Source organism: Narcine bancroftii, chromosome 3 (genome assembly GCF_036971445.1).
Source record: "Narcine bancroftii isolate sNarBan1 chromosome 3, sNarBan1.hap1, whole genome shotgun sequence".
In the NCBI taxonomy this organism is placed as follows: domain Eukaryota; kingdom Metazoa; phylum Chordata; class Chondrichthyes; order Torpediniformes; family Narcinidae; genus Narcine; species Narcine bancroftii.
The window spans coordinates 170,814,417-170,842,196 of record NC_091471.1 but is presented as its reverse complement, the minus strand read 5'-3'; the positions used below and the strand labels follow the sequence as shown (position 1 = coordinate 170,842,196).

The window sequence follows — 27,780 nt, the reverse complement described above, 5'->3', positions numbered from 1 at the left end:
AAAACATCCAGTGGAAAAAGTAACAATCCTGTGATGTTTCTTTTTATTGTAATAAAGAAACAAGTTCTTTTAAAACAATTATATTTTATTAGCTTTAGACTCAAGCCTGTGTGGAGGCATCCATGTTGAATCCAACCAAATTGCAATCTAGTCTCTGACTCCCTCTAGTGGTCAGGAAGATCACTAGCACACTATTGTTACATCCCCTTTCCTTGAGATGTTTAACATCATGACACACTAATACAGTATTCATTTCAATTTAAAGTTAAACAAACATAAACACAACATCAGCAGCAGAAACTTTTTAAGTGTGCAGTTCTTTTTCTTTTAGAGATTGAGCCTGTTGGGTGCTTTGATAACACGTGTGGATCTTCTGCTCCTCCACTACTGCCTAGCCCTGGTGGTGCTTCCTCTGGTGCTACCCAGGCTGGATCCTCTGCATTTGCCTGTTCCTGCAGTGTCTCTTACATTTTTAGCAGGCTCTTTCAATGCCTTCTCAGTATTTGACCATCCTCTGTTCTGACAGTGTAGGATCTTGGATTTACTTCCTCCAGAAAACTCACCTTTTTATCCCAAGTGTTGGAATCTCTAGGCCTTTTCACACAGAATTGTAAAACGGAGATACCCTGGAAATTTTCCCGGGAGTCTTCCCATGAACCTGCAGTGTGAAAAGGTCGGCCTAGGAATTTTAAACAGGCCTGCAGCCCTACTTCCTATGTAGGGCCGCGACCTGGGAAATTTTCCTGGACCATCCTCTCCCTGTGTGTGAAGAGCCAAATGGCTAAGCAGGGAACCCTCATGACGTCAACGCTTGTGTGCTGCGTCATGTAGGTGATTAAAATTAAAAATATACCGTCAGAGAACAGTGGGCCACTTTAGCCCATCGTGATGGCATGCGGGACAAATGTCTGTCCTCGTTAACCATAATCCGTCATGCAGCTGTATTTCTCAGAGCAGTTCCAGCAGCATGAGGGAATATGGGAAACAAAGTTGGCTATTCATCCTGGGTTATGCCACTGTAGTGACGTGCCGAAGCGGCCCCGAATCACGGGGGGGGGGGGTGAGCGACTGAACTACCGATGTGAGGGAAGGAACGGGCAGGTGAGCAACTGACATACTGAGGGGAGGGAGGGAGCGGGTGGACAAGCAACCAACCTGTCGATGGCTGGGAGGGAGCAGGCGGGTGAGTGACCGATCTACTGATAGGAGGGAGGGAGTGGGTGGGCAAACGACAGACAGGGATTGAGCAAGCAGGCAATCGATTGTCAGAGGGGATCTTACTCCTACTCCTATGAGTGTGTAACACATCATCGGTTGGGGGTGGGAATCTCCCTAAATTGCTAGGAATTTGGATTGTGGTATGAAAGGCCCAGGATGTCCTGAATTCCTGGGAATTTCTCTGGGACAATCTAGGGTTACTGTTCACCTGCTGTATGAAAACACCTTCTGAGTCTCACTGTGTCATGTTGTGCGTATGTCAGGGTCCACGGTGTGCTTTAGCCAGGGCCGCATAGTCAATGCCTGGGGTGATTAAGCTTCTTGCTGACTTGTCATAGTTTGCTTTTTTTCTCTATTGCAGATGCTTTTGTTTCCGTTCAACATCTTTAACATCTCTGTTCTTGTTTGGGTCAGCGGAGTAGGGAGGTGTGGTGCGTAGTCTACGTCTCAACTGAAGCTCAGCAGGTGACATGCCATATTCAAGTGGCAAAGCTCTGTGATTCAATAGAGCTAGATACGGATCTAAGCCACTGTGTTGTGTTTTCTTGAAGAACTGTTTAAGTATGGGAACACCTTTCTCTACAGTTTAACTGTGGATCCAGAGGACTTGAAGTCACATGTCGAAAATCATACTCTATTCTCAATAACTAGCATGGTTCATTGTCATTGTAGACGATTTGAGGAATTCCATGTCTTGCAAAGATCGGTTTCATATATTTGATCACACAAGCAGCAGACGTGTTCGGAAGCAGTTTGATAGATAGTCAATAATGAGCAAGTAATTCTTTCCATCCACGTGGAACAGATCAGTCCCCACTTTCTGCCGTAGTTCTGCTGGTAAGTCAGTTATTATCATGGGTTCCTTTCTCTGCTTTGTGTGATGTTTCAAACAGGTCTCACAGCTGGAAACCATCCTGTCAGCATTTATCCCTGGATAATATACAGCGGTTCTGACCTTCCTCTTGCATATTTTCCATTTCATGGTGCTCCTCATTCATCCTTTTCATCATCTCTTGTCACAGTGATTGAGGAATGATAATTCTGCTCTGTCTGAATAGAAGCCCATTGACAACATTCAGCTCAGCTCTGATGTTGTAGTATGGCTGACATTCATCTCTAGGTCATTCTTCATTCAGATTCTTGAACCTTCTGTAGAACTCTGTCCTTTTTTGTTTCAGCTGTGATCTGCTTGGATTTCATGTCAGATACAGGAAAAGATTCAGTGATCAGGTTTACATGGAGATTCACATCAGTCTCTGTGGAACTCTCATTGTGTGTTTCACTTTGCGTCATTGCCCTGGACAATGCATCAGCTAACACAATAGGTTTCCCTGGTGTGTACATCCTCTTGACCAGGCTTAAGTTTTCACATGCTTTGTCACCAAGCAGTGATTCATGTCTATTTAGGACAGCTGCAACCTGAGGTGCTGCTCTTTATCTTTCACTTTCACCTTGAGTTTGCATGTACCCTTCGTGTTGATGCTCTGTCCATTGTAGGCATTGAGCTGTACAGGATTTGCATAGATGTTTGGCTTTATCTTCATTGCCCTGATGTCATGTTCACAGATAAAATTGACCTTTGCCCCTGTGTCCAGCTTGAAGGGAGTATTTGTTCCATTTGTGTGCAATGACACAGTCCACTTGTCCTGCTTGACTGTTCATGCTTGGCTGTTCAATGTCTGTTGGTTTATAATCTTCCTGCACCACTATGCCATCGAAAAGTATCACTAGGTGCATTCACACTTGCATCCCACTTAATCATTCCTTCAGTGTCCCAGGATAGGAATCAGGGTTTGGCTTTTCACACTTGACCATTCCTAACTAGGATGCTTTCAGACTTGCAAGGAGCCATCCCCGGGGTTAGGACTGTTCTACCTTCTACTGGTGACATTATGATGCATCGAGCGATGGTGGACCTGCCCTAATCCTGATCAATGTATCATGCCAAATTATAACATAATTAAACTTTATGTTCAGCACAGTATGAGCCCTTCAGCCCCCGTTGTTGTTGTGCTGACCAATTTAAACCTTTATAAGGGACTGTGGGAAAGTGCTAGCAATAAATAGCAATAGTGGACAATTTTTAAAGAGCATGGGAAAGTTTTTTTTTAAACTTTATTTAAGATTTTATAACATGAATAAAATAGAAAGTTACAGTAAAAAGATTAAACGTAAGATAATAAAAATTACAGTACAACATCGGCAGACTAAATAAACTAAACCCCTCCCAATAATTAGTACACAACATTAATGACCTAGCTTAAAATTAGTCTACCCCCCCAAGATAAAGAGTGAAAGAGTGAAGAGTTAATAAAATGAACAATATTATATAAAAAAAGGCCCACTTACACAAAAAAGATAAAACATAACAAATAAAGATACTAACAACAAAAATAAAAGTTATCAATACTAAAATATCAGACTTAAAAACATATTTAAATCAAACTTAAATGCATATATTTAGTAAACGGAGTCCACTTCAACCTATAAAAAGACATCCTATCCTGAATTGAAAAAGATATCCTTTTCATAGTCAAACAGGACTTCATCTCCAAATACCACCTATCTAAAGTTAATATATTTCTATCTTTCCAAGTAAGAGCTATACATTTCCTGGCCACAGCTAAAGCTAAATAGATAAAGGAAATCTGATAATCCTGTAAGCCTAGATCAATTAATGATTGCATATTCCCTAATAAAAATATGCCAGGATCTAATACAAGACAAATATTATATAAACTATTAAATATAGATTGAATACCCTTCCAAAACTGTTGCAATCGATCACAAAGCCAGACAGTGTGCAAAAAAGTATTAGCCGTCTGGTCACAGCGAAAACAGCAATCCGACTTACTAAGGCCAAACTTTTTTAGTAACTGATGTATAAAATTATAATTAATCATCGCTAATCTAGCATTAACCAATTTCCGAATACTATTCTAGCAAATTTCCATCCAGGCTTCTTCAGCTATTGTAAAACCTAAATCTTTTTCCCATTTCAACTTATCTATCCCAATCTTTTTTACTATCAGTTTCTTGTAAAATACAATACAAATCAGATATATATCCCTTTTGTGGTATTGAAAGTACGTATTCCTCAAAATTAGAATCAGGCAATAAAATCATATGTTGACCACATACCTGTTTTACAAAAGATCTTAATTGATAATACACAAATACAGAGTTTCCACTAATACCGAATTTCCTTTGTAATTCATCAAAAGAACAAAAACATACCTCAGAAAAACAATCGGATAAATTTTTTATTCCCTTCCTTTCCCATTGTTTCAAAGTGATATTGGAGACTGTAAAAGGAACAAGTTGATTGTTATATAATGGCAATCGTCCAGACCATTTATTTTTGAGCCCCAATTTATTAAGTTTACTTGTCCATAAATTTAATAAATGCTTCAATATTGGGACATCATAAGTTCGTAATAAATTTTTATTCCTTCGAAAGAAAAACTCATGAGAAAATTTTTCTGAAATAACCGCCATTTCTATCTTTGTCCAACTGGGTGGATCATCCAAATTCATTAATGCACTAAGAAATTTAAATTGAGCTGCTTTATAATAATGTTGAAAATTCGGTAATCTTAAACCTCCAAATTAAAAATCCCACATCAGCTTTATCATCGCTACCCTCGGAAATTTTCCCTTCCATAAAAAGTCTCTAATTGCTTTATATAGATCCTTAAAAAATTTTTATTTAAAAAAATAAGAAATTGATTGAAACAAATATTGTATTCGAGGAAAGATATTCATTTTTATAGTATTAATCCTCCCTAATAAACCCAAAGGCAAATCCTTCCACCTAATCAAATCTAATTTAATCTTTTTTATTAAAGGAAGATAATTAATTGAATATAAATCTTGAAATTCTGTATTAACATTAATTGCTAAATATTTAATTTGTGTGGTCCACTTCAAATTTGTAATACTTTTATACATTGAATAATCATTTTTACAAATTGATAAAATTTCACTTTTGGTCCAATTTACTTTATAACCAGATAATTGACCTTAAGTTTCTAAACATTCTTGAATTGCTGGTAAAGAAATGCCCGGATCCACCAAATATAATAAAACATCATCAGCAAATAGATTAATCTTATATTCCTCATTCAAAACTCTCATACCTTTAACATTTTCACTTTGACGTATTAATTGTGCCAAAGGCTCAATGACTATAGCGGATAAAGCAGGTGACAATGGGCATCTTTGTCGTAGACCTTGTTAAATTAAAAGATTCTGAGATCTGCCAATTGACAGCAATTCTGGCCTTCGGGCTATTATATAAAGCCTTTATCAATCCAATAAATGAAGAACCAAAACAAAATTTCTCAAGTACTTTAAACAAAAACTTCCATTCCACTCTATCAAAAGCCTTTTCTGCATCCAGCGAAACCACTATGGGATAATTCATCTGAGATTTAGATTTATTTATCAAAGTTATTAAATGCAAAATATTATCTGACGCATATCTATTTTTTATAAATCCCGTTTGATCACTATGTATTATTTTAGGCAAGTATTGAGCTAATCGATTAGCCATAGCTTTTGCTACAATTTTGTAATCTACATTTAACAGCGATATTGGTCTATAAGAAGAAACCTGTAAAGGAACTTTATCTTTTTTTGGTATAACTGTAATTATTGCATTGGAACAAGACTCGGGTAATCGAAAAGTGTCAAAAAATTTGTTGTAAAACATCCTTATAAATAGGAAATATATCAGCATAAAGAGTTTTGTAAAACTCTAAAGAAAATCCATCTTCACCAGGTGCCTTTCCATTTGACATATCTCTTATCACCATTTCTACTTCATTTTCTGTAAAGGATTTATCTAACTCATGTCTATCTTCTTGATTCAATTGCGGCAATTTAATATTTTTCAAAAAAGAATCTATAGCATCTTCAGTTACATCTTTACATTCCGAAGTATATAATTTTTTATAGAAATTACAAAATTCCTCATTAATTTCTTTTTGACTAAAAGTAATACCCGATTTCTTTCTAATTACTGGTATAATTCTAGATAATTGTTCCTTTTTTAACTGCCATGACAGAACTTTATGAGCTTTCTCACCCCATTCATAAAACTTATGTTTAGTTCGGTTCATTAAACATTCAAACCAATAAGTTTGTAATTCATTATATTTAAATTTTAAATTAGTTAACTGGTTCTTTTGCGTTTCAGTAGCATTTTTTTGAAATTCTTTTTCAGTAACAGTTATCTTTTTCTCTAAATCTTCAATCTCTTTAATTCTCTCTTTCTTTACTTTAGAAGCATAACTAATAATTTGACCTCGTAAAAAAGCTTTCATTGCATCCCATAAAACAAAATGACTAGAAACAGAGTTACTATTATTACTAATAATAACCTCAATTTGTTGTTTTAAATAACTAATAAATTCCAGTTTTTGCAATAACATAGTGTTGAATCTCCATCTTGGAGTTCTCTGAACATTCTGTGAACTCTGATATTCTAATAATAATAATGAATGGTCCGAAACCAGTCTTGCCTTATAATCCACAGATGTAACCCTATCCTGCAAATGTGTTGAAATTAAAAAATAATCAATTCTAAAAAAATAATTATGTCGTGACGAATAAAAAGAAAAATCTTTCTCTGTGGGATTAAATCTTCGCCAAATATCAACTAGATTCAAATCTGACATCATATTAGTTACTTGAACTGCCATCTTTGATTTCTTAATTACTCTTGGATACTTGTCCAATAAAGGCTCCAATACCACATTCAAATCTCCCCCAATCATCACATTAGAATTTGATTGTCCAAGTAATAAAGACATGTCGACAACAAAAGCTGTATCCTCAACATTAGAAGCATAAACATCAAGGAGCATGGGAAAGTTGATAGCTCTAAAGTGTTTAGCAGGTTGCTACAGTTATAGGTCGAGGTTATAACAAGAATGAAGACTCACACGAAGGGAATGTAGTCAGCACTGAGTTTATTGAGATGCAGGTCTGCTTTTTATAGGCAGCTGGCCACGTCACCACCAGGGTGTTGCTTGGGCGGAGCTAGCCTTGGACACACAGGCCCAGATTGGACACCCCTGCAATCCGCTGGTGGTGATTGGGTGATTCCGCCACTATTACTGCAACCTATGGGAGCGGGTCAACCATCCTGCATACTGCTTGCTCGATTGCTGCGTTCGATTGCCATTTCCTGTGTCACTCCACAGAGTGGGCCACGGGCCACAACATGACCCCCCCCCCCCCGGTGAGTGGAATGTTGTCTTTTGGATGCTGGCCCCTACTCCATGGGGTTGGGTGAGTGACTGGCTGGTTAAAATCCAAGTGGGCCAATTTCAGCTGGTCGACCATGAAGGTCTCCTCCCAATCCCCCCCCCCCCCCGTTAATGTCCAACACGCAGGTGGAGCTGTTGTGTCTGATGACATGGTATAGCCCTTCGCCCTTCATAAGGCCACTGGAGAGGTAGCGGGTGAGCCCTGCGTCGGACAAATGCGTAGTGACAGTCTGCAATGTTCTTTGGAAAAAAGGTGCTGGCTTGACTGGTTTCTGTGCTGAACTCGGGTCAGTGTGCCCATGTGCTTTAACAGTCGAGACAAGGTGGCCACCGGGAACTCCCCCATATCCTTGGAAGTAGCCACGAATTCACCTGGGATGATTAGAGGCACACCATAGGCCAACATGGCAGATGACGGCTCGAGATTCTCCTTTGGGGCAGTACGAATGCCAAGAAGGACCCAAGGGAGTTTGTTAGCCCAATTTGGTCTAGTGAGTTAGGCCCATGCCTGTGGATCCTCTCCACCAACCCTGGCCTGCGGGTGGTATGCTGTGATGGTCAACAGATAAAGTGCACCCCTGGATATAGGTAGGAGGCCCACAAAGTCTATATGCACATGGCCAAACCAACGACGTGCCGGTTCGAAGGACTGTGGAGGGGCCTTAATGTGGGTCTGCACCTTGAATACCTGGCACTGAGTACATGTTTTGGCCCACTCAGTAACCTCTTTATTGAGGCCGTGCTAGAGATATCTGTTGGCCACCATTTTAACTGTAGTCCTGATAGTGGGGTGAGCCAAATTGTGGACCGAATCGAAAACTCGCCTCCTCCATGCAGCCGGAATGACAGGGTGCAGTTTGCTTGTCGAGGTATTAGAGAGCAGCATATGTTCACCTGGGGCGATCTGGATGTCTTCTAGTTGAAGGCGAGTGAGTGTTGTTTGGTACACGTATGTCAGGGTCCACAGTGTGCTTCAGCCAGGGCTGCGTAGTCAATGCCTGGGGTGGGGACGAGCACCGCTAGAATAGAGCATCGACTACCACATTAGACTTGCTGGTGATATGTTCAGTATCTGTTGGGAATTCAAATATGTAGGGCAGGTGCTGCAGTTGCCTGGCTGACTACAGGTCTGATACCTTGCTGAAAACAAAGGTAAGTGGTTTGTGGTCTGTGTCAATTTTGAACTTCTTGACCTCCAGGAAGTAATGGAAATGCTGAATTGCCAGGTATAACACTAAAAGGTCCCTATCAAAGGCACTGTACTTGAGCTCTGGTGGCCAGATATGTTTACTGGTCAGTGGCTGCCTCTGTCCGTTAACCAGTTGCTCAAGTACACCCCTAACCGCTGTGCTGGAGGCGTCTACCGTGAGGGCGGTCGGGGCGTATATCCTCGGGTGCACAAGGAGGGAGGCTTTGGCCAGGGTGTCTTTAGTTGCTTGGAAAGCTTCGGTTGCCTCCTGTGTCCATTGAATGTCTTTACTGAGCCCTGCCATGAGGGTAAATAGAGGACTCATGATGTGGGGCCACAGCAGGTATGAAATGATAATAAATATTGACTATAGCTGCAAACTCTTGCAATCCCTTGATGGTCGTTGGTCTGGGGGAAGGAACAGATAGTGTCCACTTTGGTGGGTAATGGCCTGTCCCCATGTTGATCAGTGTGATGGTCCAGGAAATCTATTGTCTCTTGGCCAAATTGGCACTTAGCCTGGAGAACAATAGTCTTAAGTAAGCCGCATGTATGGTGTGGATGTGGCTGGCTATTAAAATGTAATTGAGGTAGATGAAAGCGAAGTGCAGATCCTGGCCCACTGCACACGTGAACCTCTGGAAAGTCTGAGCCAGATTTTTCAGCCCGAATGTCATGCGGAGGAATTTGAACAATCCAAAGGGGGTTATGATGGCAGTTTTGGAAATGTTATCGGGGTGAACTGAGATCTGATGATAACCCCTGATGAGGTCCACCTTAGAAAATATCCATGCCCCTTTCAAATTAGTGGTGAAGTCCTGGATATGGGGCAGGGGATATCTGTTGGGTGTGGTGACCTTATTAAGGAGGTGGTAGTCTCTGCACGACCTCCAACATCCTGCTGCCTTTGTTATGATATGGAACGGTGAGGCCCATGAGCTATCAGTGCCACACAATGCCGTGATCCTCCATTTTTCAATTCTCTAGCCAGGGGCTGCTGGAGGAAATCGATGATGTGGGCTACACGGTTGTAGCAAATGTCATCGGCAGAGATGCGGCGATGGGTGAACTGGGCCTCGGCTTGTTGGAACCACACCCGTTGTTGTGACGTCCAGAAGGCCGGCAGCTTCAACAATACCGCGTTGATTGTATGCTGGTCTTTCATCGTTGGGTCCATCGGTCAAGGTATAGAATGGTAATAGCTCGAGGTTATAACAAGAAAGAAGACTCTCACACGAAGGGAGTGCAATCGACACTGAGTTTATTGAAATATTAATGCAGCCAGCCGCGTTGATTTGGCTGCTATTACTGCAGCCTAAGGGAGCAGGTCTCCTATCCTGCCTGCTGCTTGCTCAATCACCGTGTTCAATGGTAATTTCCTGTGTTGGCCTGTGGAGTGGGCAGCTACTTAAAGATCATGGGAAAGTTGGTAGCGGTATCGCACACAATTTATATAGCATGGGAAAGTTGGTAGTGCTATTGCACACAGTATAGAAATACCGTGGGAAAAAGCAATGGCAGACTTGTACTCCCAGAATGCCATGTGGCAGAGAAAGGGCTACAGGCATAGCTACATGCACGGAGTACTCATGGAGGGATTTCTATGCCGTACAGCATTCTGGGAAGTCAGGTCCGCCATCTCTTTTTCTGCAAGGTTTTTATAAATTGTCATTTCAATCCCACATTGCAGTTGCCCATTCTACACTTGTCTGATTGCAACACTAGGGTCTGTAGACACCCGGGATTGTACTAGGGGTTAAGGCCATCAATCCCCAGTGTGAAACATCATCTGACACCGGCATTGACACAATTTTCCTTTCACACTAGACACTTTAAAGACAGTTTGACTATTAATTCCTGGGACCCCTTGCAAATGTGAAAGGGACTACTGAGGGCAGTTTCTTCTATAGTGTGTACAGTGTGCATGCTTTCACTTCTGTTTTGTTTGCCTTTGGAAAAACATTGCTTTGCATAGTGATTCTGCCCTTGGGTCTTATTAGACTTTTCCATAGGCGGGGCATTGTTTTGATGTACGTTGAATGCCACATCATTTACACGTGAATGTCTCTCTATCTTTGTTGTTTCCTATATCTCGTTTTTAAAAAATCTATGTGTGTGGACCCACACTGGCTTCAATTTCTCTAACGACAACCTCTCTCTCACTTTTTTATCAATAATTTCGAACATGGGGAACTTCACAGGATGACTTGGGGTTAGGACGCAAAAAAACCTAACTCTCCTCGAATTCAGTTAAAGTGTTGAAAAAGTAATGTTCTAGTTTAATAAATTTCCTTAAACAGCCTCTCAACTAATCTACATACTCACGAACATGGAGGAAAAGGATAAAATCATTGCTGACTTATCTTTCACGCAAAGAAGGAATGCAAAAATGGACGGTCGAGTCTGCGATAAATTTCAGGAGGGTTGGGACGGTGGAGGAGGGTACTAACCACCTCAGATTCATGTGTGTATATGTGACTTTGGTCGCAACACATACAATGGTAGGTAACACTGTGGTAGCTATTGGCAATGCAAGTCAAGGGGGATTCTTTATATTTTTATTATATAGCACTATATTCTGGAATATGTCTTATGTTTCTGTATTTTTTCCTCTCTGGATTGTCAGGAGCACGATGGATGGTGAGTAGTGGAGTTAAGCAGAGGAGTTTCGTGGGGGAAGGTGATGGAAGTAGAGTGACAAAAATATATTAAAATGAGTAAAATTATATTTTAATATAAATGGGATTAATAGAACAATAAAGTGAAAGAAAGTTCTTGCACACATTAAAAAATGGGAGTAGATATAGGTTTTCTACAAGAAACACACGTAATAGAAAAAGAACATTTGAAATTGAAAAGACATTGGGTAGGTCATGTCATATCATTCAATTCAAAATCAAGGGGAATAGCAATATTGATCAATAAAAATCTTCCAATAGATATTCAACATGTTGAAACTGATCCAGCTGACTCTTAAATGTATATGCTTTTGATGCTGATAATAAGATTTTTATTCAGGAAACATTCTTTAACTTGGCAAATGCGTATGAAAATGTATTAGATCAGTAGTTCTCAACCTTTTTCTTTCCACTCTCATACCACTTTAAGTAATCCCTGTGCCATTGGTGCTCTGTTGTTAGTAAGGGAATGCTTAAGATAGTATGTGAGTGGAAAGGGATGCTTGAGGACTGCTGCTCTCAACCCAATTGTTACTGAAATATTTTGATTGAGAAAAATGATCATCAGCCCATTTCCTTTGGAGTTATGAAACCATGCACATAATGAGTCAATTAGGTACAATTAAAACAGTGCATTTCAAACTTTTTTCTTTCCACCCACATACCACCTTAAGCAATCCCTTACTAATCACAGAACACCTATCGCAAAGTGGTATGTGAGTGGAAAAAAAAGTTGAAAACCACTGTTTTAGTAGGAGGTGATTTTAACTTTTGTTGAGATGCACTATTAGATAAGTCTACGAGAGAAGTGTTAAGATGCAAAGCAGCTAAGACAACTTTGACATTAATGAAGGATCTGAATTTAATAGATATCTGGAGGAGGGTCAACCTACAGAAAGTGACTATTCCTTTTATTCAGTCAGGCATGATTCGTATTCTAGAATAGATTTTCTATTATCAGAGGAGCTTCAGGGTAGAATATTTAATTTGGAATATAAAATGAGAATTTTGTCTGACCAATCACTGCTGATAATGCAGATTGAAATGCCTGATAAAGAAAAATTGGTTTATAGATGGAGGTTAAATACTTTGCTTCTGAAAAGGTTGGATTTTGGTGATTTTATAAGAGCACAAATTCAAATTATTTTGTGATGTGAATTTAAATTCAGTAAATGATAATTTTGTGATTTTTGGATGCACTGAAAGCTTATTTAAGAGGAAAAATAATAAGCTTTACTTCCAATATAAAGAAAGAGTATATGAGAGCAATAGATCAATTAGAAAAAGAAATACTAGATATGGTAAAAGATTTGCAAATAAGAAATTAGGAAAATAAGAGTTGGCTGTTAATCAATAAGAAGCTTCAATATAATAGTCTGCAGACTTGTAGAACAGAAAAAGCAATGAGAAGAATTAAACAAAGGTATTATGAACTAGGCGAAAGATCGCATAAGGTGTTCACATGGCAATTAAAAACAGAACAAGCTTTAAGAACAATAAATGCTATTCAGAAAAAATATCAATACAATCAGTTATAAATCTCAAGATATAAATGATTCTTTTCAAAACTTTTACTCTTAAGTTATATTGTTCAGAATCTTTAAAAGACTAAAAGAAAATTGATAGGCACTCATCGCAAATAAATTTGCCTTGGTTATCTCTGGAAGAACAGATAGAACAGATTTCCTCCATTGATCAGTCAGAAATTAAAGAAGCGATGAGTACATTGCAAAGTAATAAATCTCTGGGGAGGATGGTTTTCCATCTGAATTCTACAGGGAATTTAAGACATTGATAATTTATGGAAATGATGCAACAAGCTTATGTAAAACATACATACCTGAATCTTTTTCAACAGCAGTAATTACTGTGATACCAAAAAAAGACAGATACCCTTTGAAACTGACTTCATATCAACCAACATCTTTATTAAATATGGATTATAAAATTGTTGCAAAGAATTTAGCGAACAGAATCAATAAATTACTTCCTCAGTTAATAAATTCTGATCAAACAGGTTCCGTTAAAAGAGACTAACTGCTGACAATGTAGCAAGATTGTTGAGTATTATTCAGTTAGCAGTAAAAAAAAGAGGAGATTTGAGTGTGGTGGGGTGTTAGATGCAGAAAAAGCATTTGAAAGATTTGTTATGGGATTTTTATTTGTTATTGGAAAAGTTTGGATTGGACAGACCTTTATAAATTGGATTAAAACATTGTGTACTAGTCAGAAGGCTAAAGCAGTAATAAATGGGCAGATATCTGCTCCATTCCATTTACAACGATCCAGTTGACAAGGATGTCCTTTGTCAGGAGTCACGTGATGGATTAGTGGCCGGTAGGAGAATACCAGCCCTCTCCAGAAAAGAAGGAAAAAAGTGAAGAAAAAGCAAAGCCCCAGACTCACAAATCTCAACAAATAAAAAATAAACGTGTGGAGAAAATGGCACCTAAGAAAGAAAAGCCAAAAACAACGGAAAGAAAAGAAGAAAGAAAGACGCCAGAAGAGAAAGGTGAAAGCTTTACCTGCACGAAAAAGCAGGGACCTGCCATGGAAAGAGGAGCCCACTCCCCGAGGTTAGAGGAGACCCCGCAGGGTTGTGACCCACTAACCGCAGGACTGCAAAAATGGCTCTCGGAGACAAATAGGGGTGCGCAACTGTGCATGCGCGATGCACACAACAAAGACAACATTGACGGGAGGGGGGACCAGCTGTGGAGTGAAACTCCACAGCATGAACAGTTGAAAGGGACCCGACAGCAGGGCTCCCAGCTGGAAGATAAAACAACAGGAACTGGAGGGGTGAGAATGAAAAAAGGAAACTAGAGACACAACAGATAACCAACCCAGAAGAAGAGGATCAACATCAAGACACCATGGAAAAAAAACCAACAAACTGAGACAAGCAGCTCAACAAGAAAGTGAGAAGAGACACAGATACAAGGAAGAGAAATAGAAGACACAAATGCAAGAGTAGACACAGAAGAAGAAGGAGAACACCAAGTTCTGCACAGAGGAATAGGAGATAAAATGAATGGACAGTACATAGATAAAAAAAATTCAAGAAGAACAAATGAAAGCATTAAAAGAATGGTTGACACTAGAATTTAGTGAAATAAAAATAAAAATGAAAAGTACAGAAGAAAAAGTGAGTAGCATAGAGCTGGTCATAACAGATGTAGGGAAAAGATTAGAAAATGTGGAAGAGCATGTAATGGCAGTAGAAATGGAAGTGAACGACTTAAAAATAAAATTGGAAGTAAGTGATAAAGTTAAAGAAACACAGGAGTTGTTAGCTCAGAAGATGGATATAATGGAAAACTATAGTAGGCGAAACAATATAGTAAGCTTTAAGGAAGATGAAGAAGGCAAAGATATGAAAGAATTTATAAAAGAATGGATCCAAAAGGTCCTGGGAATGCCAGAAATGCAGGAAGGAATGGAAATAGAAAGGGCACACAGAACATTAGCTCCGAAACCACAGACACAACGAAAACCATGATCTGTTTTAGTAAAATTCCTGAGATGCACGACAAGAGAAAATATATTGGAGAAGGCAATGAATAAAATGAGAGAAGACAAAAAACCCCTGGAATACAAAGGTCAAAAATTTTTTTCTACCCAGACATAAGTTTTGAGCTCCTGAAGAAGAGGAAGGAGTTTAACGTAGCAAAATCGATCCTATGGATGAAAGGCTATAAATTTATGTTAAGATATTCGGCGGTGCTTAAAATAGTTATCCCGGGGCAGCAAAACAGACTGTTCTCGGATCTGGAGAAAGCACGAGAATTTGCAGAACACCTGCAAGACAGAAAGAGAGATGAAGAGATGTAACAAGAACAAAGAACGACAACAAACTACATATAAAGAAGTAAAAATAATGTATAAGTAAGAACTAAAGGAAGGAAGAAAAGGGAAGTAAAGGAGAAGAGGAAAACAAAGAAAAGAGGAGGGGGTTTAAAATAAATAAAACAAAAAGAAAGAAGAAATGAGGGGGAGCTTTGTTGTAATGTGAAGATAAAAGTTTTCTGGAGGGGGTTGGGTGGGAGAGAATAACAGTCACTGCGAAATCAGTTGACACTTGCAAACGGGTTCGCAGTCCGAATGGAGAGGGGAGTTGTGGTTGCCCAGCAAGGAACAAGGGGCAACTTAGATAGGAGGGGGACACTTGGGGTTAAGGGAATTTTAGATGTGGGAATGGTTGAAATATTTGATGTTTTAGAAATGTTGTCATACAGTGCGTTCAAAAAAAAAAATTGAGAAATGGAAATGGGGAAAAGGGGAAAGGTGGTGGTGAGGAAGCGGAAATGAGATGTAAACAGAGTATGAGATGGCTATGTTGAACTATATGACTATAAATATTAACAGAATACAACCAAATCAAAAGGAAGAGACTATTAAATTTACTGAAAAAAAAATGGACATAGCGTTCGTGCAGGAAACGCATCTAACTGAAGTGGAACACAAGAAATTAAGGAGAGACTGGGTAGGGCACATAACGGCAGCATCATATAATTCAAAAGCTAGAGGTGTAGCTATATTAATCAATAAAAATGTACCAATCAAAATAGAGGAGGAAATAGATCCAGCAGGGAGGTATGTAATGATAAAGTGTCAGATATATTCAGAATTTTGGAATTTGCTCAATGTATATGCACCTAATGAAGAAGATCAAAAGTTTATGCAAGATATCTTTTTGAAGATTGGGGAAGATATTGATAGGATGGGACTTTAACCTTAATTTGGATTCAAAGATTGATAAAACTGGACAAAAGACTACCAGAAAGAACAAAGTAGCCAAATTTATGGTTAAATCAATGCAGGAAATGCAACTTTTGGATATCTGGAGGAGACAACACCCAAAGGAAAAGGAATACTCATATTATTCGAGTAGACATAAAACATACTCAAGGATTGACTTGTTCTTGTTGTCAGCCCATATCCAAGGGAGAGTTAGGAAAACGGAATATAAAACTAGATTGTTATCATATCACTCACCCCTGTTATTAGCAATAGAGCTGGAGGACATCCCATCAAGAACATATAGATGGAGATTAAACTCCATGCTACTTAAAAGACAGGATTTTAGAGAATTCATTGAGTGCCAAATTAAAATGTACTTTGAAATAAATACGGAATCAGTGAAAGATAAATTTATATTATGAAAGCCTTCATCAGAGGGCAGATAATAAGTTATGTAACTAAGATGAAGAAGGACTACAATCGGGAAATAGAACAGCTGGAAAGGGAAATAGTAAGTACAGAAAAAGAACTAGCAACAAGAGAAGATACAACAAAAAAGAGAATTGGCGGACAAAAAAGTAAAATACAAAACACTACAAACGTGTAAGGTGGAGAAGAACATAATGAAGACAAAGCAGAAGTATTATGAGCTAGGAGAAAAAACGCACAAAATATTAGCTTGGCAGCTTAAAACAGAACAAGCTAAAAGAACGGTATTGGCATCAAGGAGAAAGGACAAACAAATTACATATAACACAACAGAGAACAATGAAAACTTTAAAGAATTCTACGAGCAATTATACCGAACTGTGAACGAAGGGAAAGAAGGCAAAATAGATGAATTTCTAGCTAAAATTGAACTACTGAAATTGTAAGAAGAGGAGCAAAACAAATTGATAAAACCATTTGGAATAGAGGAAATACAGGATATATTAAAAAAAGCTACCGAACAATAAAATGCCCGGAGAAGACAGACTCCCAATAAGACTTATTAATTTCTCCTCTCCTGTAAGTAAAGAACCAGACTGAAGAAACACAAAACATGCCAGATTCATGTAAAACATCAATAATTACAGTAATATCAAAGACGGGGAAAGATCCACTAACACCAGCATCATATAGACCAATATCTCTACTTAATTCAGATTATTAGATAATAGCAAAGCTATTAGCAAATAGATTGGCCAACTGTGTACCAAAAATAGTAAAACTAGATCAAACTGGATTTATTAAGAAAAGACGAACAACGGACAATATCTGTAAGTTCATTAACTTAATCCATGCAGTACAAGGAAATAAGACGCCAACAGTGGCAGTGGCTTTAGACGCAGAGAAAGCCTTTGACAGGGTAGAATGGAATTATTCAAAGTACTGCAGAGGTTCAACCTTCCAGAGAAATATATTAATTGGATTAAAGCATTATATAAGGGACCATTAACAAAGGTGACAGTAAATGGATATATATCGAACCAATTTATATTAAGCAGGTCGACTAGGCAGGGATGTCCACTATCTCCCTCACTGTTCGCTTTAGCTATAGAACCCTTGGCAGAATTGATAAGAACAGAAAATAAAATAAAAGGGATAAAAATAAAAGAGAAGGAATATAAAATCAGTCTATTTGCAGATGATGTCATAGTATACTTAACAGAACCAGAATTATCAATAAAAGAATTACATAAGAAATTGAAGGAATATGGAGAAATATCGGGGTACAAGATCAACGCAAATAAAAGTGAAGTGTTGCCATTGAATAATGCGGATTTCACAAAGTTTAAGAAAGAATCACCATTTAAATGGCAAACACAAGCAATCCGATACCTAGGTATTAGACTGGATAATAATCTAGGCCACCTATACAAATTAAATTATCAGCCATTAATGAAGAATTTATAAGATGACTTAGAACATTGGAATGATTTACCACTTACACTGATAGGAAAGGTAAATTGCATTAAAATGAATATATTCCCAAGGATACAATACCTATTTCAATCATTACCAATTCCCTTAACAGAGAAATTCTTCAATGAGCTAAAGAAAATAATAAGGAAATTCTTATGGAAAGGGGGGGAACCGAGGATAGCGCTAGTTAAATTAACAGAATGGTACAAACAAGAGGGTTTACAGCTACCAAACTTTAAGAATTATTATAGAGCAACACAATTAAGATATCTCAGATTTTTATCAAACAAGGAAAAAAACAGATTGGACCAGGTTAGAGCTAGATAAAATAGGGGAGAAGGTACTTTATAAGTGGGATGAAAAACTGGTGCAACATAGAAGTTCACCAGTACTGCACCATCTGCTCAAAATTTGGAAGAAGATTCACATAGAAAGGAAAAAAACAAATTACCAACTACCAAAATTATTAGTGACGCAAAATCATCTAATCCCCTTTACAATAGATAACCTTTCCTTGAGAGAATGGGAGAGATCAAAAGAATAGAAAATTGTTTTTTGGGAAATAATTTATTATCTTTTGAATAAATGAAGTACAAATATGGTATAACTCACGGTACAATGTTTGCATACCACCAACTGAAAACCTACTTAAAGGACAAATCAGGAAGCAGGCTGAGGTTACCAGAAGGAAGCAGCTTTGAATATGTGATTATAGACACAATGATAATTAAAAGATTTATAAAAAACATTTACATCAAGCTGCAAGAGAAAGAGAACGATGAAATAAACTGTAAACTCAAACAAAAGAGGGAACAAAATCTAAACATAAAGATAAAAAATGGGAAAAGCTATGCTCCGGAACTATGAGAAATACAATAAACATGAGGTTACGCATGATACAATATAATTGGTTACACAGGCTATATATCACACCCCAAAAGTTAAATAAATGTGTCCCAACAATGTCAGATAAATATTTTTGCTGTAAGAAGGAAACAGGAACAACAGTACATGCAATTTGGGCATGTGAGAAAGTGGAAACATTTTGGGAAGATCTAAATCAGGTATTAAATAAAATCACAAAAAGCAACATGCCAAAAAATCTAGAGATCTTTCTTCTAAGTAATATAAGAAGTAAAGAACTAGGCCTCAAATTGGATGAACCACAAAAAAGATTTATTATGATAGCCTCAGCTGTAGCAAAAAAATGTATAATGTCAACATGGAATTCAGTAGAGAGCCTGAGAGTACAGCAATGGTACATGGAAATTAATAAATGTATTCCATTGGAAAAAATAACATATAATTAAAAAAATTAAGTCACAGTATTCAAACAAATTTGGGACCCGTACATGGAACACAACAGAGAGGGCCTACCGCGGACCACCACCTCCTAAAATGATAGAATGAGAAGAAGACAATATGAACTGACCCAGTGTGTAAAAGTAGAAGATACAATTTTCTTGTTTATTTTCATTGTGCGATGACATTGTCTAATGGGTTTATTGTATTGTATATGTTGAATGTTTAGTGGATAGGGAGGGGGTTGGGAAGGGGGGGGGAAGGGGAGAAAATGCCATTGTGTATATTCAAGAGGGAAATGTTTGTGTGTATTTTGGTTATTATGGTTCATAGTGTGAAAAATAAAAAAAAGAGGATGTCCTTTGTCACCAGCATTATTTGTTTGGGTGATTGAACCATGCAGCGATAATTAGACAAGATGTGGGAATTAAGGGATTCAGAGTTAGTCAAGAAGAGCACAAAATTAGTTTATTTGCAGATGATGTATTGATATATTTGACTGAACCTGAACCATTTTTCGGACAACTACATCTTAGGTTGGAAGAGTATGGGAAAGTTTCAAGATACAAAATAAATTGAGAAAAGAGTGAAGTTATGCCCTTTAGAAAAGGGGTCTATATTCAATGTCAGAGAAACACCCAATTTAAATGGCCAAAGAATGGGATTAAGTATTTATGGATCAGGACGAATGATAACTTGAAGAATCTATATAAACTGAATTATTTTCCATTGCTTTAAAAATATTAAGAAGATTTGAAAAAGTGGATGACTCTATGTATTACTTTAATAGGGAGGGTTAATTGTATAAAGATGAATACTTTTTTTCAAGAATTCACTATTTATTTCAAACACTACCTATTTTATTATGACAATTTTTAAAAGGATTTTAATAAATGTATGAGAATTTTTTTATGGAAAGGTAAAAATATTGTGAGTTTCGATGCAAAAGCTAACGTGGAAATATGAAATAGGGGATTACAACTCCAAAACTTTGATGATTATTATACGGCAGCCCAAATGAGATTTATTGCATTTTTTTTTGGAGAGAACATACCAGCCTCGATTAAAATAGAATTAAGTAAAATTGGAGAAAACCTCACTGCTTTTTTTTATAAATGGAATTCAAAATTCATGATAGGTCTTAAAGGAACGCCTCTATTAAAACATGTAGTAGATATTTGGGGTAGGATAGATGCGGAAATTGGAAGAAAAGGAGGTATATCACCTAATAACCCTTTGTTCCAAAATAGTTTGATAACCTTTTCAAAAGTATTCAGTTTTTAAAACTATGGTCAGGTAAAGAAATTAAAACTATTGAAGATTGTTATGAACAAGGGCAGCTGATTTCTTTTCCGCAATTAAGAAATAAATATGGAATAACTAGAAATATGCTTGTTTGATATTTTCAAATAAAAATATACTTAAAAGAAAAATTTGGATTGGAGAGGCTAATGCCCCTGTGTAGTGAAGTGGAAACCCTTTTTATTCGAGGGAATGTACGGAAATTTACTTCTGCAATGTATCTTCTTTAGCAAAGGGCAACCTCAAAACCTGGGCTTCATAAATCTAAACAAAAATGAGAACAGGATTTAAATATTTCAATAGATGAGCAGATTTGTGCAGAGATTGAATGACCAACGCAATTAACATATGATACAGACTAGTACAAATACATTTTCGTGCATCAGCTATATATCATGTCATCTAAATTGCATAAATTAAAAGTGGATTTCTGAAATATTTGCTTTAGATGTGGTGAGGATGAAGGTACTTTTTTGCATTCTATATGGTTGTATTCACAAGTGAAACCTTTCTGGGTAAAAGTAGGGGAACTATTAGAGCAAATTACTGGTATTACATACCCACAAAATCCTAACTTATTTTTTATAAGGGAATGTAGAAGGAACAAGACCAAAATTGAAGTTGTCATTAACCCAAAAGAAATTTGTTAAAGTAATACTGGTGGTGGCAAGAAAGTGTATCACAGTTGCTCGGAAATCAAAATCTCATTTAGGAATAGATAGATTGAATATAGAACTTCAAAATGTATTCTATTAGAAAATATATATATATAATTTGAGTAAATGATATAATACATTTCTGCAAATTTGGGGCCCATGTATGCAAAAGGTAAGTATTATTGTTTAATTCTATGTCTTCTAGTTGCTGGAACCTACATTAACCCTCCGCAAGATGAGGAAAGGAATTATAGTTTGATAAAATCCTTGGTGCCCTGAGCCCTATCCAAGTACAATCCATTCGCTCTTTTTTTTTCCTTCTTTATCTTTATTATCTTGCTATATCATTTGATAATATCTAAATATTGTTTATTATTTCTATTTTAGGGGGTTGAGCAGGGGAGGTTAAGGAGGGATTATTAAGGGAAGGGGTATTAATTATATTCTTACAGTCAGAAATAATTTGTTTAAATATTGAAAAATGTACATACTGCATGTATGAAAATTTTAAAATAAAATATTAAAAAAAATCCCAAACACAATTTGATCACGAATCATTGAATCTTGCAGCAATCCAAAATTGCATGTTCTTGCATTTAAAAAAAGAATCAAAGCTCTCTCCTTGCAGCTGTGTGCGTGGCCGAAACTCGTACCTTTCGAACGTTTCATTTTTATTTGGTGAACAGTGTTCATCAAACATCTCAATAACCTTGTTGAATTTTCCCTGGTCATCTGCCTTGGCAAAAACAAATGTGTTGAAAACCTCTAGTGCTTGAGGTCCCACCATGGTAAGTAGCAGTGCAATCCTCTGTGCATCAGGTTTGCTAATGAATCCAATGGCTTGCAGGTTCAACTTGAATCTTTGTTTAAACAACCTCCACTTGTGGTTGACATTTCCAGTCCAATTTATACCATCAGGTACCTTCACACATTCTCTGCTATTATCAACTTGTACAAACTCCTGGTATCATGATGTTTTATTGTAATAAAGAAACTTGGGTTATTTTAAAACAACTATACTTTATTAGCTATAGACTCAAGCCCGTGAGGAGGCATCCATCTTGAATCAAACCAAAACTACAACCTAGTCTCTGACTCCCTCTAGTGGTTAGGAGGATCACCCCCAGTGTTAGATAACTGACTATTAGTAGCCTTAAATATAGGTTTCACCCTGAGAGTATAATGAGAGATGATGTTTATTTTCATACACGTAAGTACAATGTACATATGCACAAAAACTTAGAATAGTCAAACAGGTGTGCAAGATGAATGTATCTTGCTTATATTTTAAGATGCTGGCTTATTTTGATAATCACAATTTAGATAAGTAAGTGGTTCAAAACTAATAAAAATATTATGTGCCGAAGATTGTGGAAATTTCCACACACGTTGAGTAAAAGAGGTTTACTATTATTTAACTACATATTTTTAAAATAGTTAATGCAAACATTCCTGTCATCTTTCTCTCTCAGTTATTCTCACACTTTTTTCTTGCCTTTCTATTCACATTGATACTTATCTATGTTTCCCCTGTCAACTCCTGCTGGTACACTGCCTGCCTATGTTCCCTATTACGCTGATAGAGCTTCCGTCCCTTTGAATTCACAGTGTTGCTTGTTAACCTGATCCCACAAGGATTGAACCCTATTTATTTGGTAATTTTGCAGTTCTAGACAACAAATGCAACAGGTGGAAATGACAGGTGCCATAAAACTATCGACCCAAAAATGCTGACTGTCAGTATTTACTTCTTTAGTAATCACGTCACTGAATTGAAGCTTATCCCCTGCAAGGACCATATTAAAAAGGCATTAATTGGAAGACCAGCATTGTCTCTGGAGAGAGAAATAAAGGCAACTTTTTAGGTTATAAAAACATTAATGAAGTTACTGTCTGATTGAAAGCAAGCAAACTTCCATAGACTCAGATGAAACCGAGCAGGGAAAAAAAAAGCTAAGAATGACCCTGCTGGATAATTGAGACCCAATTATCTTCCATTTTGATCACAAATAAACACATCTACCTCACAAATCTACTTAGATAATTAATCTTTTCTGTACTCTCAAGAAGATATCAAGTGGCAATATAATTTGTAATGTCAATAATATATTTTGTTTTCTGAAAATAGTTTTCAAAATGCAGATATTGTATGTTGATACAAATAGCAAAGTGATGGGGGAGGGTGGAAATGCAGGTAGCAGCAAACTATTCTAAATGCATGAGTATTTTTATTGTCATTTCTAATCCTCCCTGATAATGAAATTGTTTCCAATATAATGTCCTGGTTACCATTTATTGGTTCATTCCCACTCAACTAATTTAAACATAATGTACCCAGTGACGTGGGTCTGCATCCTTGAGGGAATGACATCCTACTGACTTAAATAAGAATAAGATGATCTTGCAACATATAAATAATGAGTGATGGTAGAATATCTCGATTAATATACAAGGTGCAATATGCATGTGAAAAAAATACCTAAATATTCAGGTCAACTTTGGACCTTCCAATGTTATTTTTTTGCAACTTAGCTGCTGAATGTTTTCTAATTACAATCAATAAAAAATGATTTTGCTTTGTAAATCATGCAGTTAAATAGATGTTGCTGTAATTGATGTAGCATTGATACATATTGCTTATATCTTACTCTCTTTTTTCAGGCTATATTCTGCAGTAGCTTGCGATTTCTTCCAAGTATTCCTTTCTTCCTGAGCAACCTTTACCAGTTCTGCCTCTCGTTGCTGATCCTGTAGTTTACAGCATGTGGATACCTTCTAACCCCACACTGTTCAGCCTGGTATCTAAGTATATGGATATATATATATATATATATAAAATGTTATTGCTGACATTAATTTTCTTTACCAATGCCAGCATTTAATAAATTATACTGTGACTAATAATCATGTAATAATCAAAGTGTTGCAGGCAAAAATGCCACATTAGTTATTTCTAATTACTGTGGATAAATTTCACAAATATATTGGGAATTAGGTTTTTGGTTGAATTGAGTAAGATAAGCATGAATTTAATTATTAGTTAGCCAAAATGTGTGAATATGTGGTTTAATTATAACAAATTAAACACAATCTGCTGGAGGAACTTTGCAGGTCCAACAGCTTCAGTAGGCAAAAAAATAATGGTCGATGTTTCAAGCTGAAACTCTTTATTGAGACCATTCTTTTTCTTCCACTGATGATGCTCAACCCTCTGAGTTCCTCTAGCAGATTGTGTTTAGCTTCCGACTCCAGTATCTTCGGTCTCCTGTGTTTTCCATTGTAATTATTCTTTTTGAACCATAATACTATATGTTAAGTTACTACGATATCCCAAGACAGAGAAATAGATAATAAATATAAAAGGATAGAAAGATAGATATGCATTGTTGCAGTTGAATCAAGAAAAAAAGTGTGTTTAATAGTGCAAACAGATCTTTTGATGATACCGGAGTAGTTTATGGTTAAGGTTAGGGTGGTATGGGAAGTTCAAGAGCCTATTAGCTGAAGGATAAAAACTGTCCTTGAACCTGGAGGTGCTGGACTTCAGGTGGCTGTACCTTCTGCATGAAGGTAGCAACCAGAGGTGACCAGGCTGATGTTGGCTGACTTCTCGAGGCAGCGACTCACATAGATGTCTTTAATGGATGAGAGGTCAGTGCCTGTGGTGGATTTAGCCACTTCCTGCAGCTCGAGCTATCAAACCAGCCCATGATGCAACCAGTGTACATTTCACAGTGCCCCTGTAGAAGCTTGATAGGGTATTCAACATCATCCAAAATCTTCTCAGGCTTCGTAAAAAGTAGAAGCATTGGTGTGCATTCTTCACACATTCTTTAATGTGCTGGTTTCAGGAGACCTCCAGTATGTGGACTCCCAAAATATGAGAGAACTATCCCTCTCCACCCCAGTTCCATTAATGAAGATAGATACGCAGTTCTTCCTCTTACTAAAATCCAAAATTAGCTCCATGGTTTTGCTGACATTAAGAGCAAGATTGTCTTTCGGGCACCACCCAATCAGATTCTCAAACTCCATCCTATATTCTGGCATCACTAGTTGGCCAACAATGGAGGTGCATGTTAATAGCTGGAGCTGAACTTGGCCACATAACCATGACTGTACAGGGAATAGAGCATGGGAATAAGCACCCAGCTTTTGGGTGCCCTTGTGTTGATGGTCAGCAATGAGGAGGTAATCTACCAAACTGCACTGAGTGGTGTCTACTGATGATGAAATCAAGCCACTTACAAAGGGATGAACAGAATCCTTATTATAGAATTATGCATTTTACCAGTATGAACAACAGTCTGACATAGGTATTCTTGTGGTCCAGGTCATCCAACGCAGAGTGGAGGCCAGCATTATGGCAGTGCTGTTGATCTTTTGTGATAACTTTTGTGAATTTGGTCCACGTCCATCCTGAGACAGGAGTTGATTCTTTCATAACCAACCTCTCAAAGCGCATCATCATGGTAGACATCAGTGCCACTGGCCGATTAGTCATTGAGGCACGTTATTGGGCACCAATGTGATGGATGTCCTTTTGAAGCAGGTGGGGACCTCAGTCCATAGCATGAGAAGCTGAAAATATCTGAAAACTCCAGCCATTGGGTCCTCAAACATTTTAAGGATGCAGCCAGGTACACTCTTTGGACTGGATACTTTCTGACAATCAAGAGGGAAGAAGTATTGCTTTGAGGAGATTAAATGTGTGGATGGAAGGACTTATTGGCAGAATGACACAGGCTGAATGTCAAACAGATGAGCAGACTTCAGATAACAATGGGACAAAAGTTTATGACTAATACAATGTGGCATTTATCTATAATTATGTAGCTCTTCTGATGGTGAGGATTTCTTGTAGCAAGAGGAGATTGTTTTAGTGCAGAACAGCCATTCTAACGGGGGCCACAGTACATTTAAGTAAAAGCCTTGTTTTCACCTCACGTAACATATTTTTAAAAATATTTTTGATGTAGTCAGTAGAAAAGTACAGATGAAACCAAAACATCACTGCTTCACAGGGAAGGGGGCCAATAAACTTTGAGCAGAGTCCTAAGGGGAGGGCCATGTCAAAAAAAATGTTGAGAAAAGGTGGTGTAGAGCATCCTTGTGGTTAGAAATTTAAAAGTCAGTGTGTAATGCTCTAGAGGTTTGGATAGATCTCAGTGTGAACATTACACGTGCTATTTCTTTTGACGGAGACTGTTTTAGCAGGATTTAAGTATTTATTAAGTTTTATTTTCTGTCTGTACCTTTTCAAAGCAGAAGCTAGATAGTTAGATAGCCCAATCAGTTTATGCATTTGAAGACAAACTTTTGATATTGATTTTGTGATTTTCTGTATGACTTCGATCCATGCCTCTATTTGTGCTCTCTTGACTGGAAAGGTAATAGTTTTGAGTTCTCCGGATAGCCTTTCTGAACAGTGGTTATATTTGTTGCCCATCATTATTGGATTATCAGCCTATGGAGTCATTGCGTCTGCAGACAGTGATGTGGCTTCCCTCATCAAACCCCATTACTACTTAGTAAGAGTGCAATACACAAATGTGCTGGAGAAACTCACCAGGTCACGCAGCATCCATAGGAAGTTACAGGTAACCAATGTTTTGGAATTTGGCTCTTCCCAATTTCTCTGTTTCCTTTCATCCAGGTCTCCACCTCCTTTCCTTCCTACTCCCTATCAGACAGCTACCCTCAACCCTCTCCTCAGTTATTTTCTTATACCCTCCCACCTATATCCACCTATTATTACCTCTTGCTTATTAGCCTGTGTTCCTCCCCATTCTCCTTTCCCTGCCCCCACCCCCCAAATCTTTTTAGTTCCACCTGACTGCTTTTGCTTATAGCTGTCAAAAGGCTTAAGGCAGAAGCCTTGGCTACCATTTACTTCCTATGGATGCTGCATGAACTGCAGAGTTTCTCCAGCAAGTTTGTGTATTGCACTTAACCCCAGCATCTGCAGACTTTCTTATTTAACTCTTTCTAGGAAGAGATGGTGAGCCCAGCTGAAGACCAGCCCACACAAAAGGCAACTGGGTGTGAGCCAATAATTACAACGGGAGTTGCGGATCATGCTATTTCAGTCCATAACACATCTAATTAAAGTGCTTAAGAAACAGAATTTTGAAAGAGACTGCAGCGATTTATTTACTCAGTCCAAGCAAGCTGTTTGTGGAAGAAATGCTACAAGTTGCAGATAGGTACAAATGTTGTGCTTCATTTCACTTAGTCATTCTAGGTAGAGCCGGTGCCAAGGATCAAATAGTCTGTTTCCACTCAAACTTCCAGTTCTGTTACTTACAGCAGTTATGTTTCGTACAGCAGTACAATCATCAGGATTGAAATACAATATGACTAATTAATTAAAAAATCGCATTGACACTATAGACAAAAGAATTAGCAAGAAAAGGTTTTTAGAATAGCTGCTGGATGCAAGAACCAGTAAATGCATTGCTGCGTGGTGTAGAGGAAGAGATCACACAGCATTGATCCTAAATATGTCTCTG

The 27,780-nt window shown here is 37.6% G+C and overlaps 1 protein-coding gene across 2 annotated transcripts in view; it reads left to right on the top strand.

The window, feature by feature from the left end:
* Window positions 1–27,780, top strand: part of fut10 (fucosyltransferase 10) — a 62,489-nt gene that overhangs the window by 1,465 nt on the left and 33,244 nt on the right. Inside the window, exon 2 of one of the 2 annotated variants that reach the window (XM_069925816.1) lies at window positions 23,930–24,066. The exons of the other annotated variant lie outside the window; for it this stretch is intronic. Within the exon in view, the coding sequence (XP_069781917.1) occupies window positions 24,031–24,066 (36 nt within the window). The 5' untranslated portion in view covers window positions 23,930–24,030. The remainder of the gene's footprint in view (window positions 1–23,929; window positions 24,067–27,780) is intronic. 2 annotated transcript variants of the gene reach the window in all.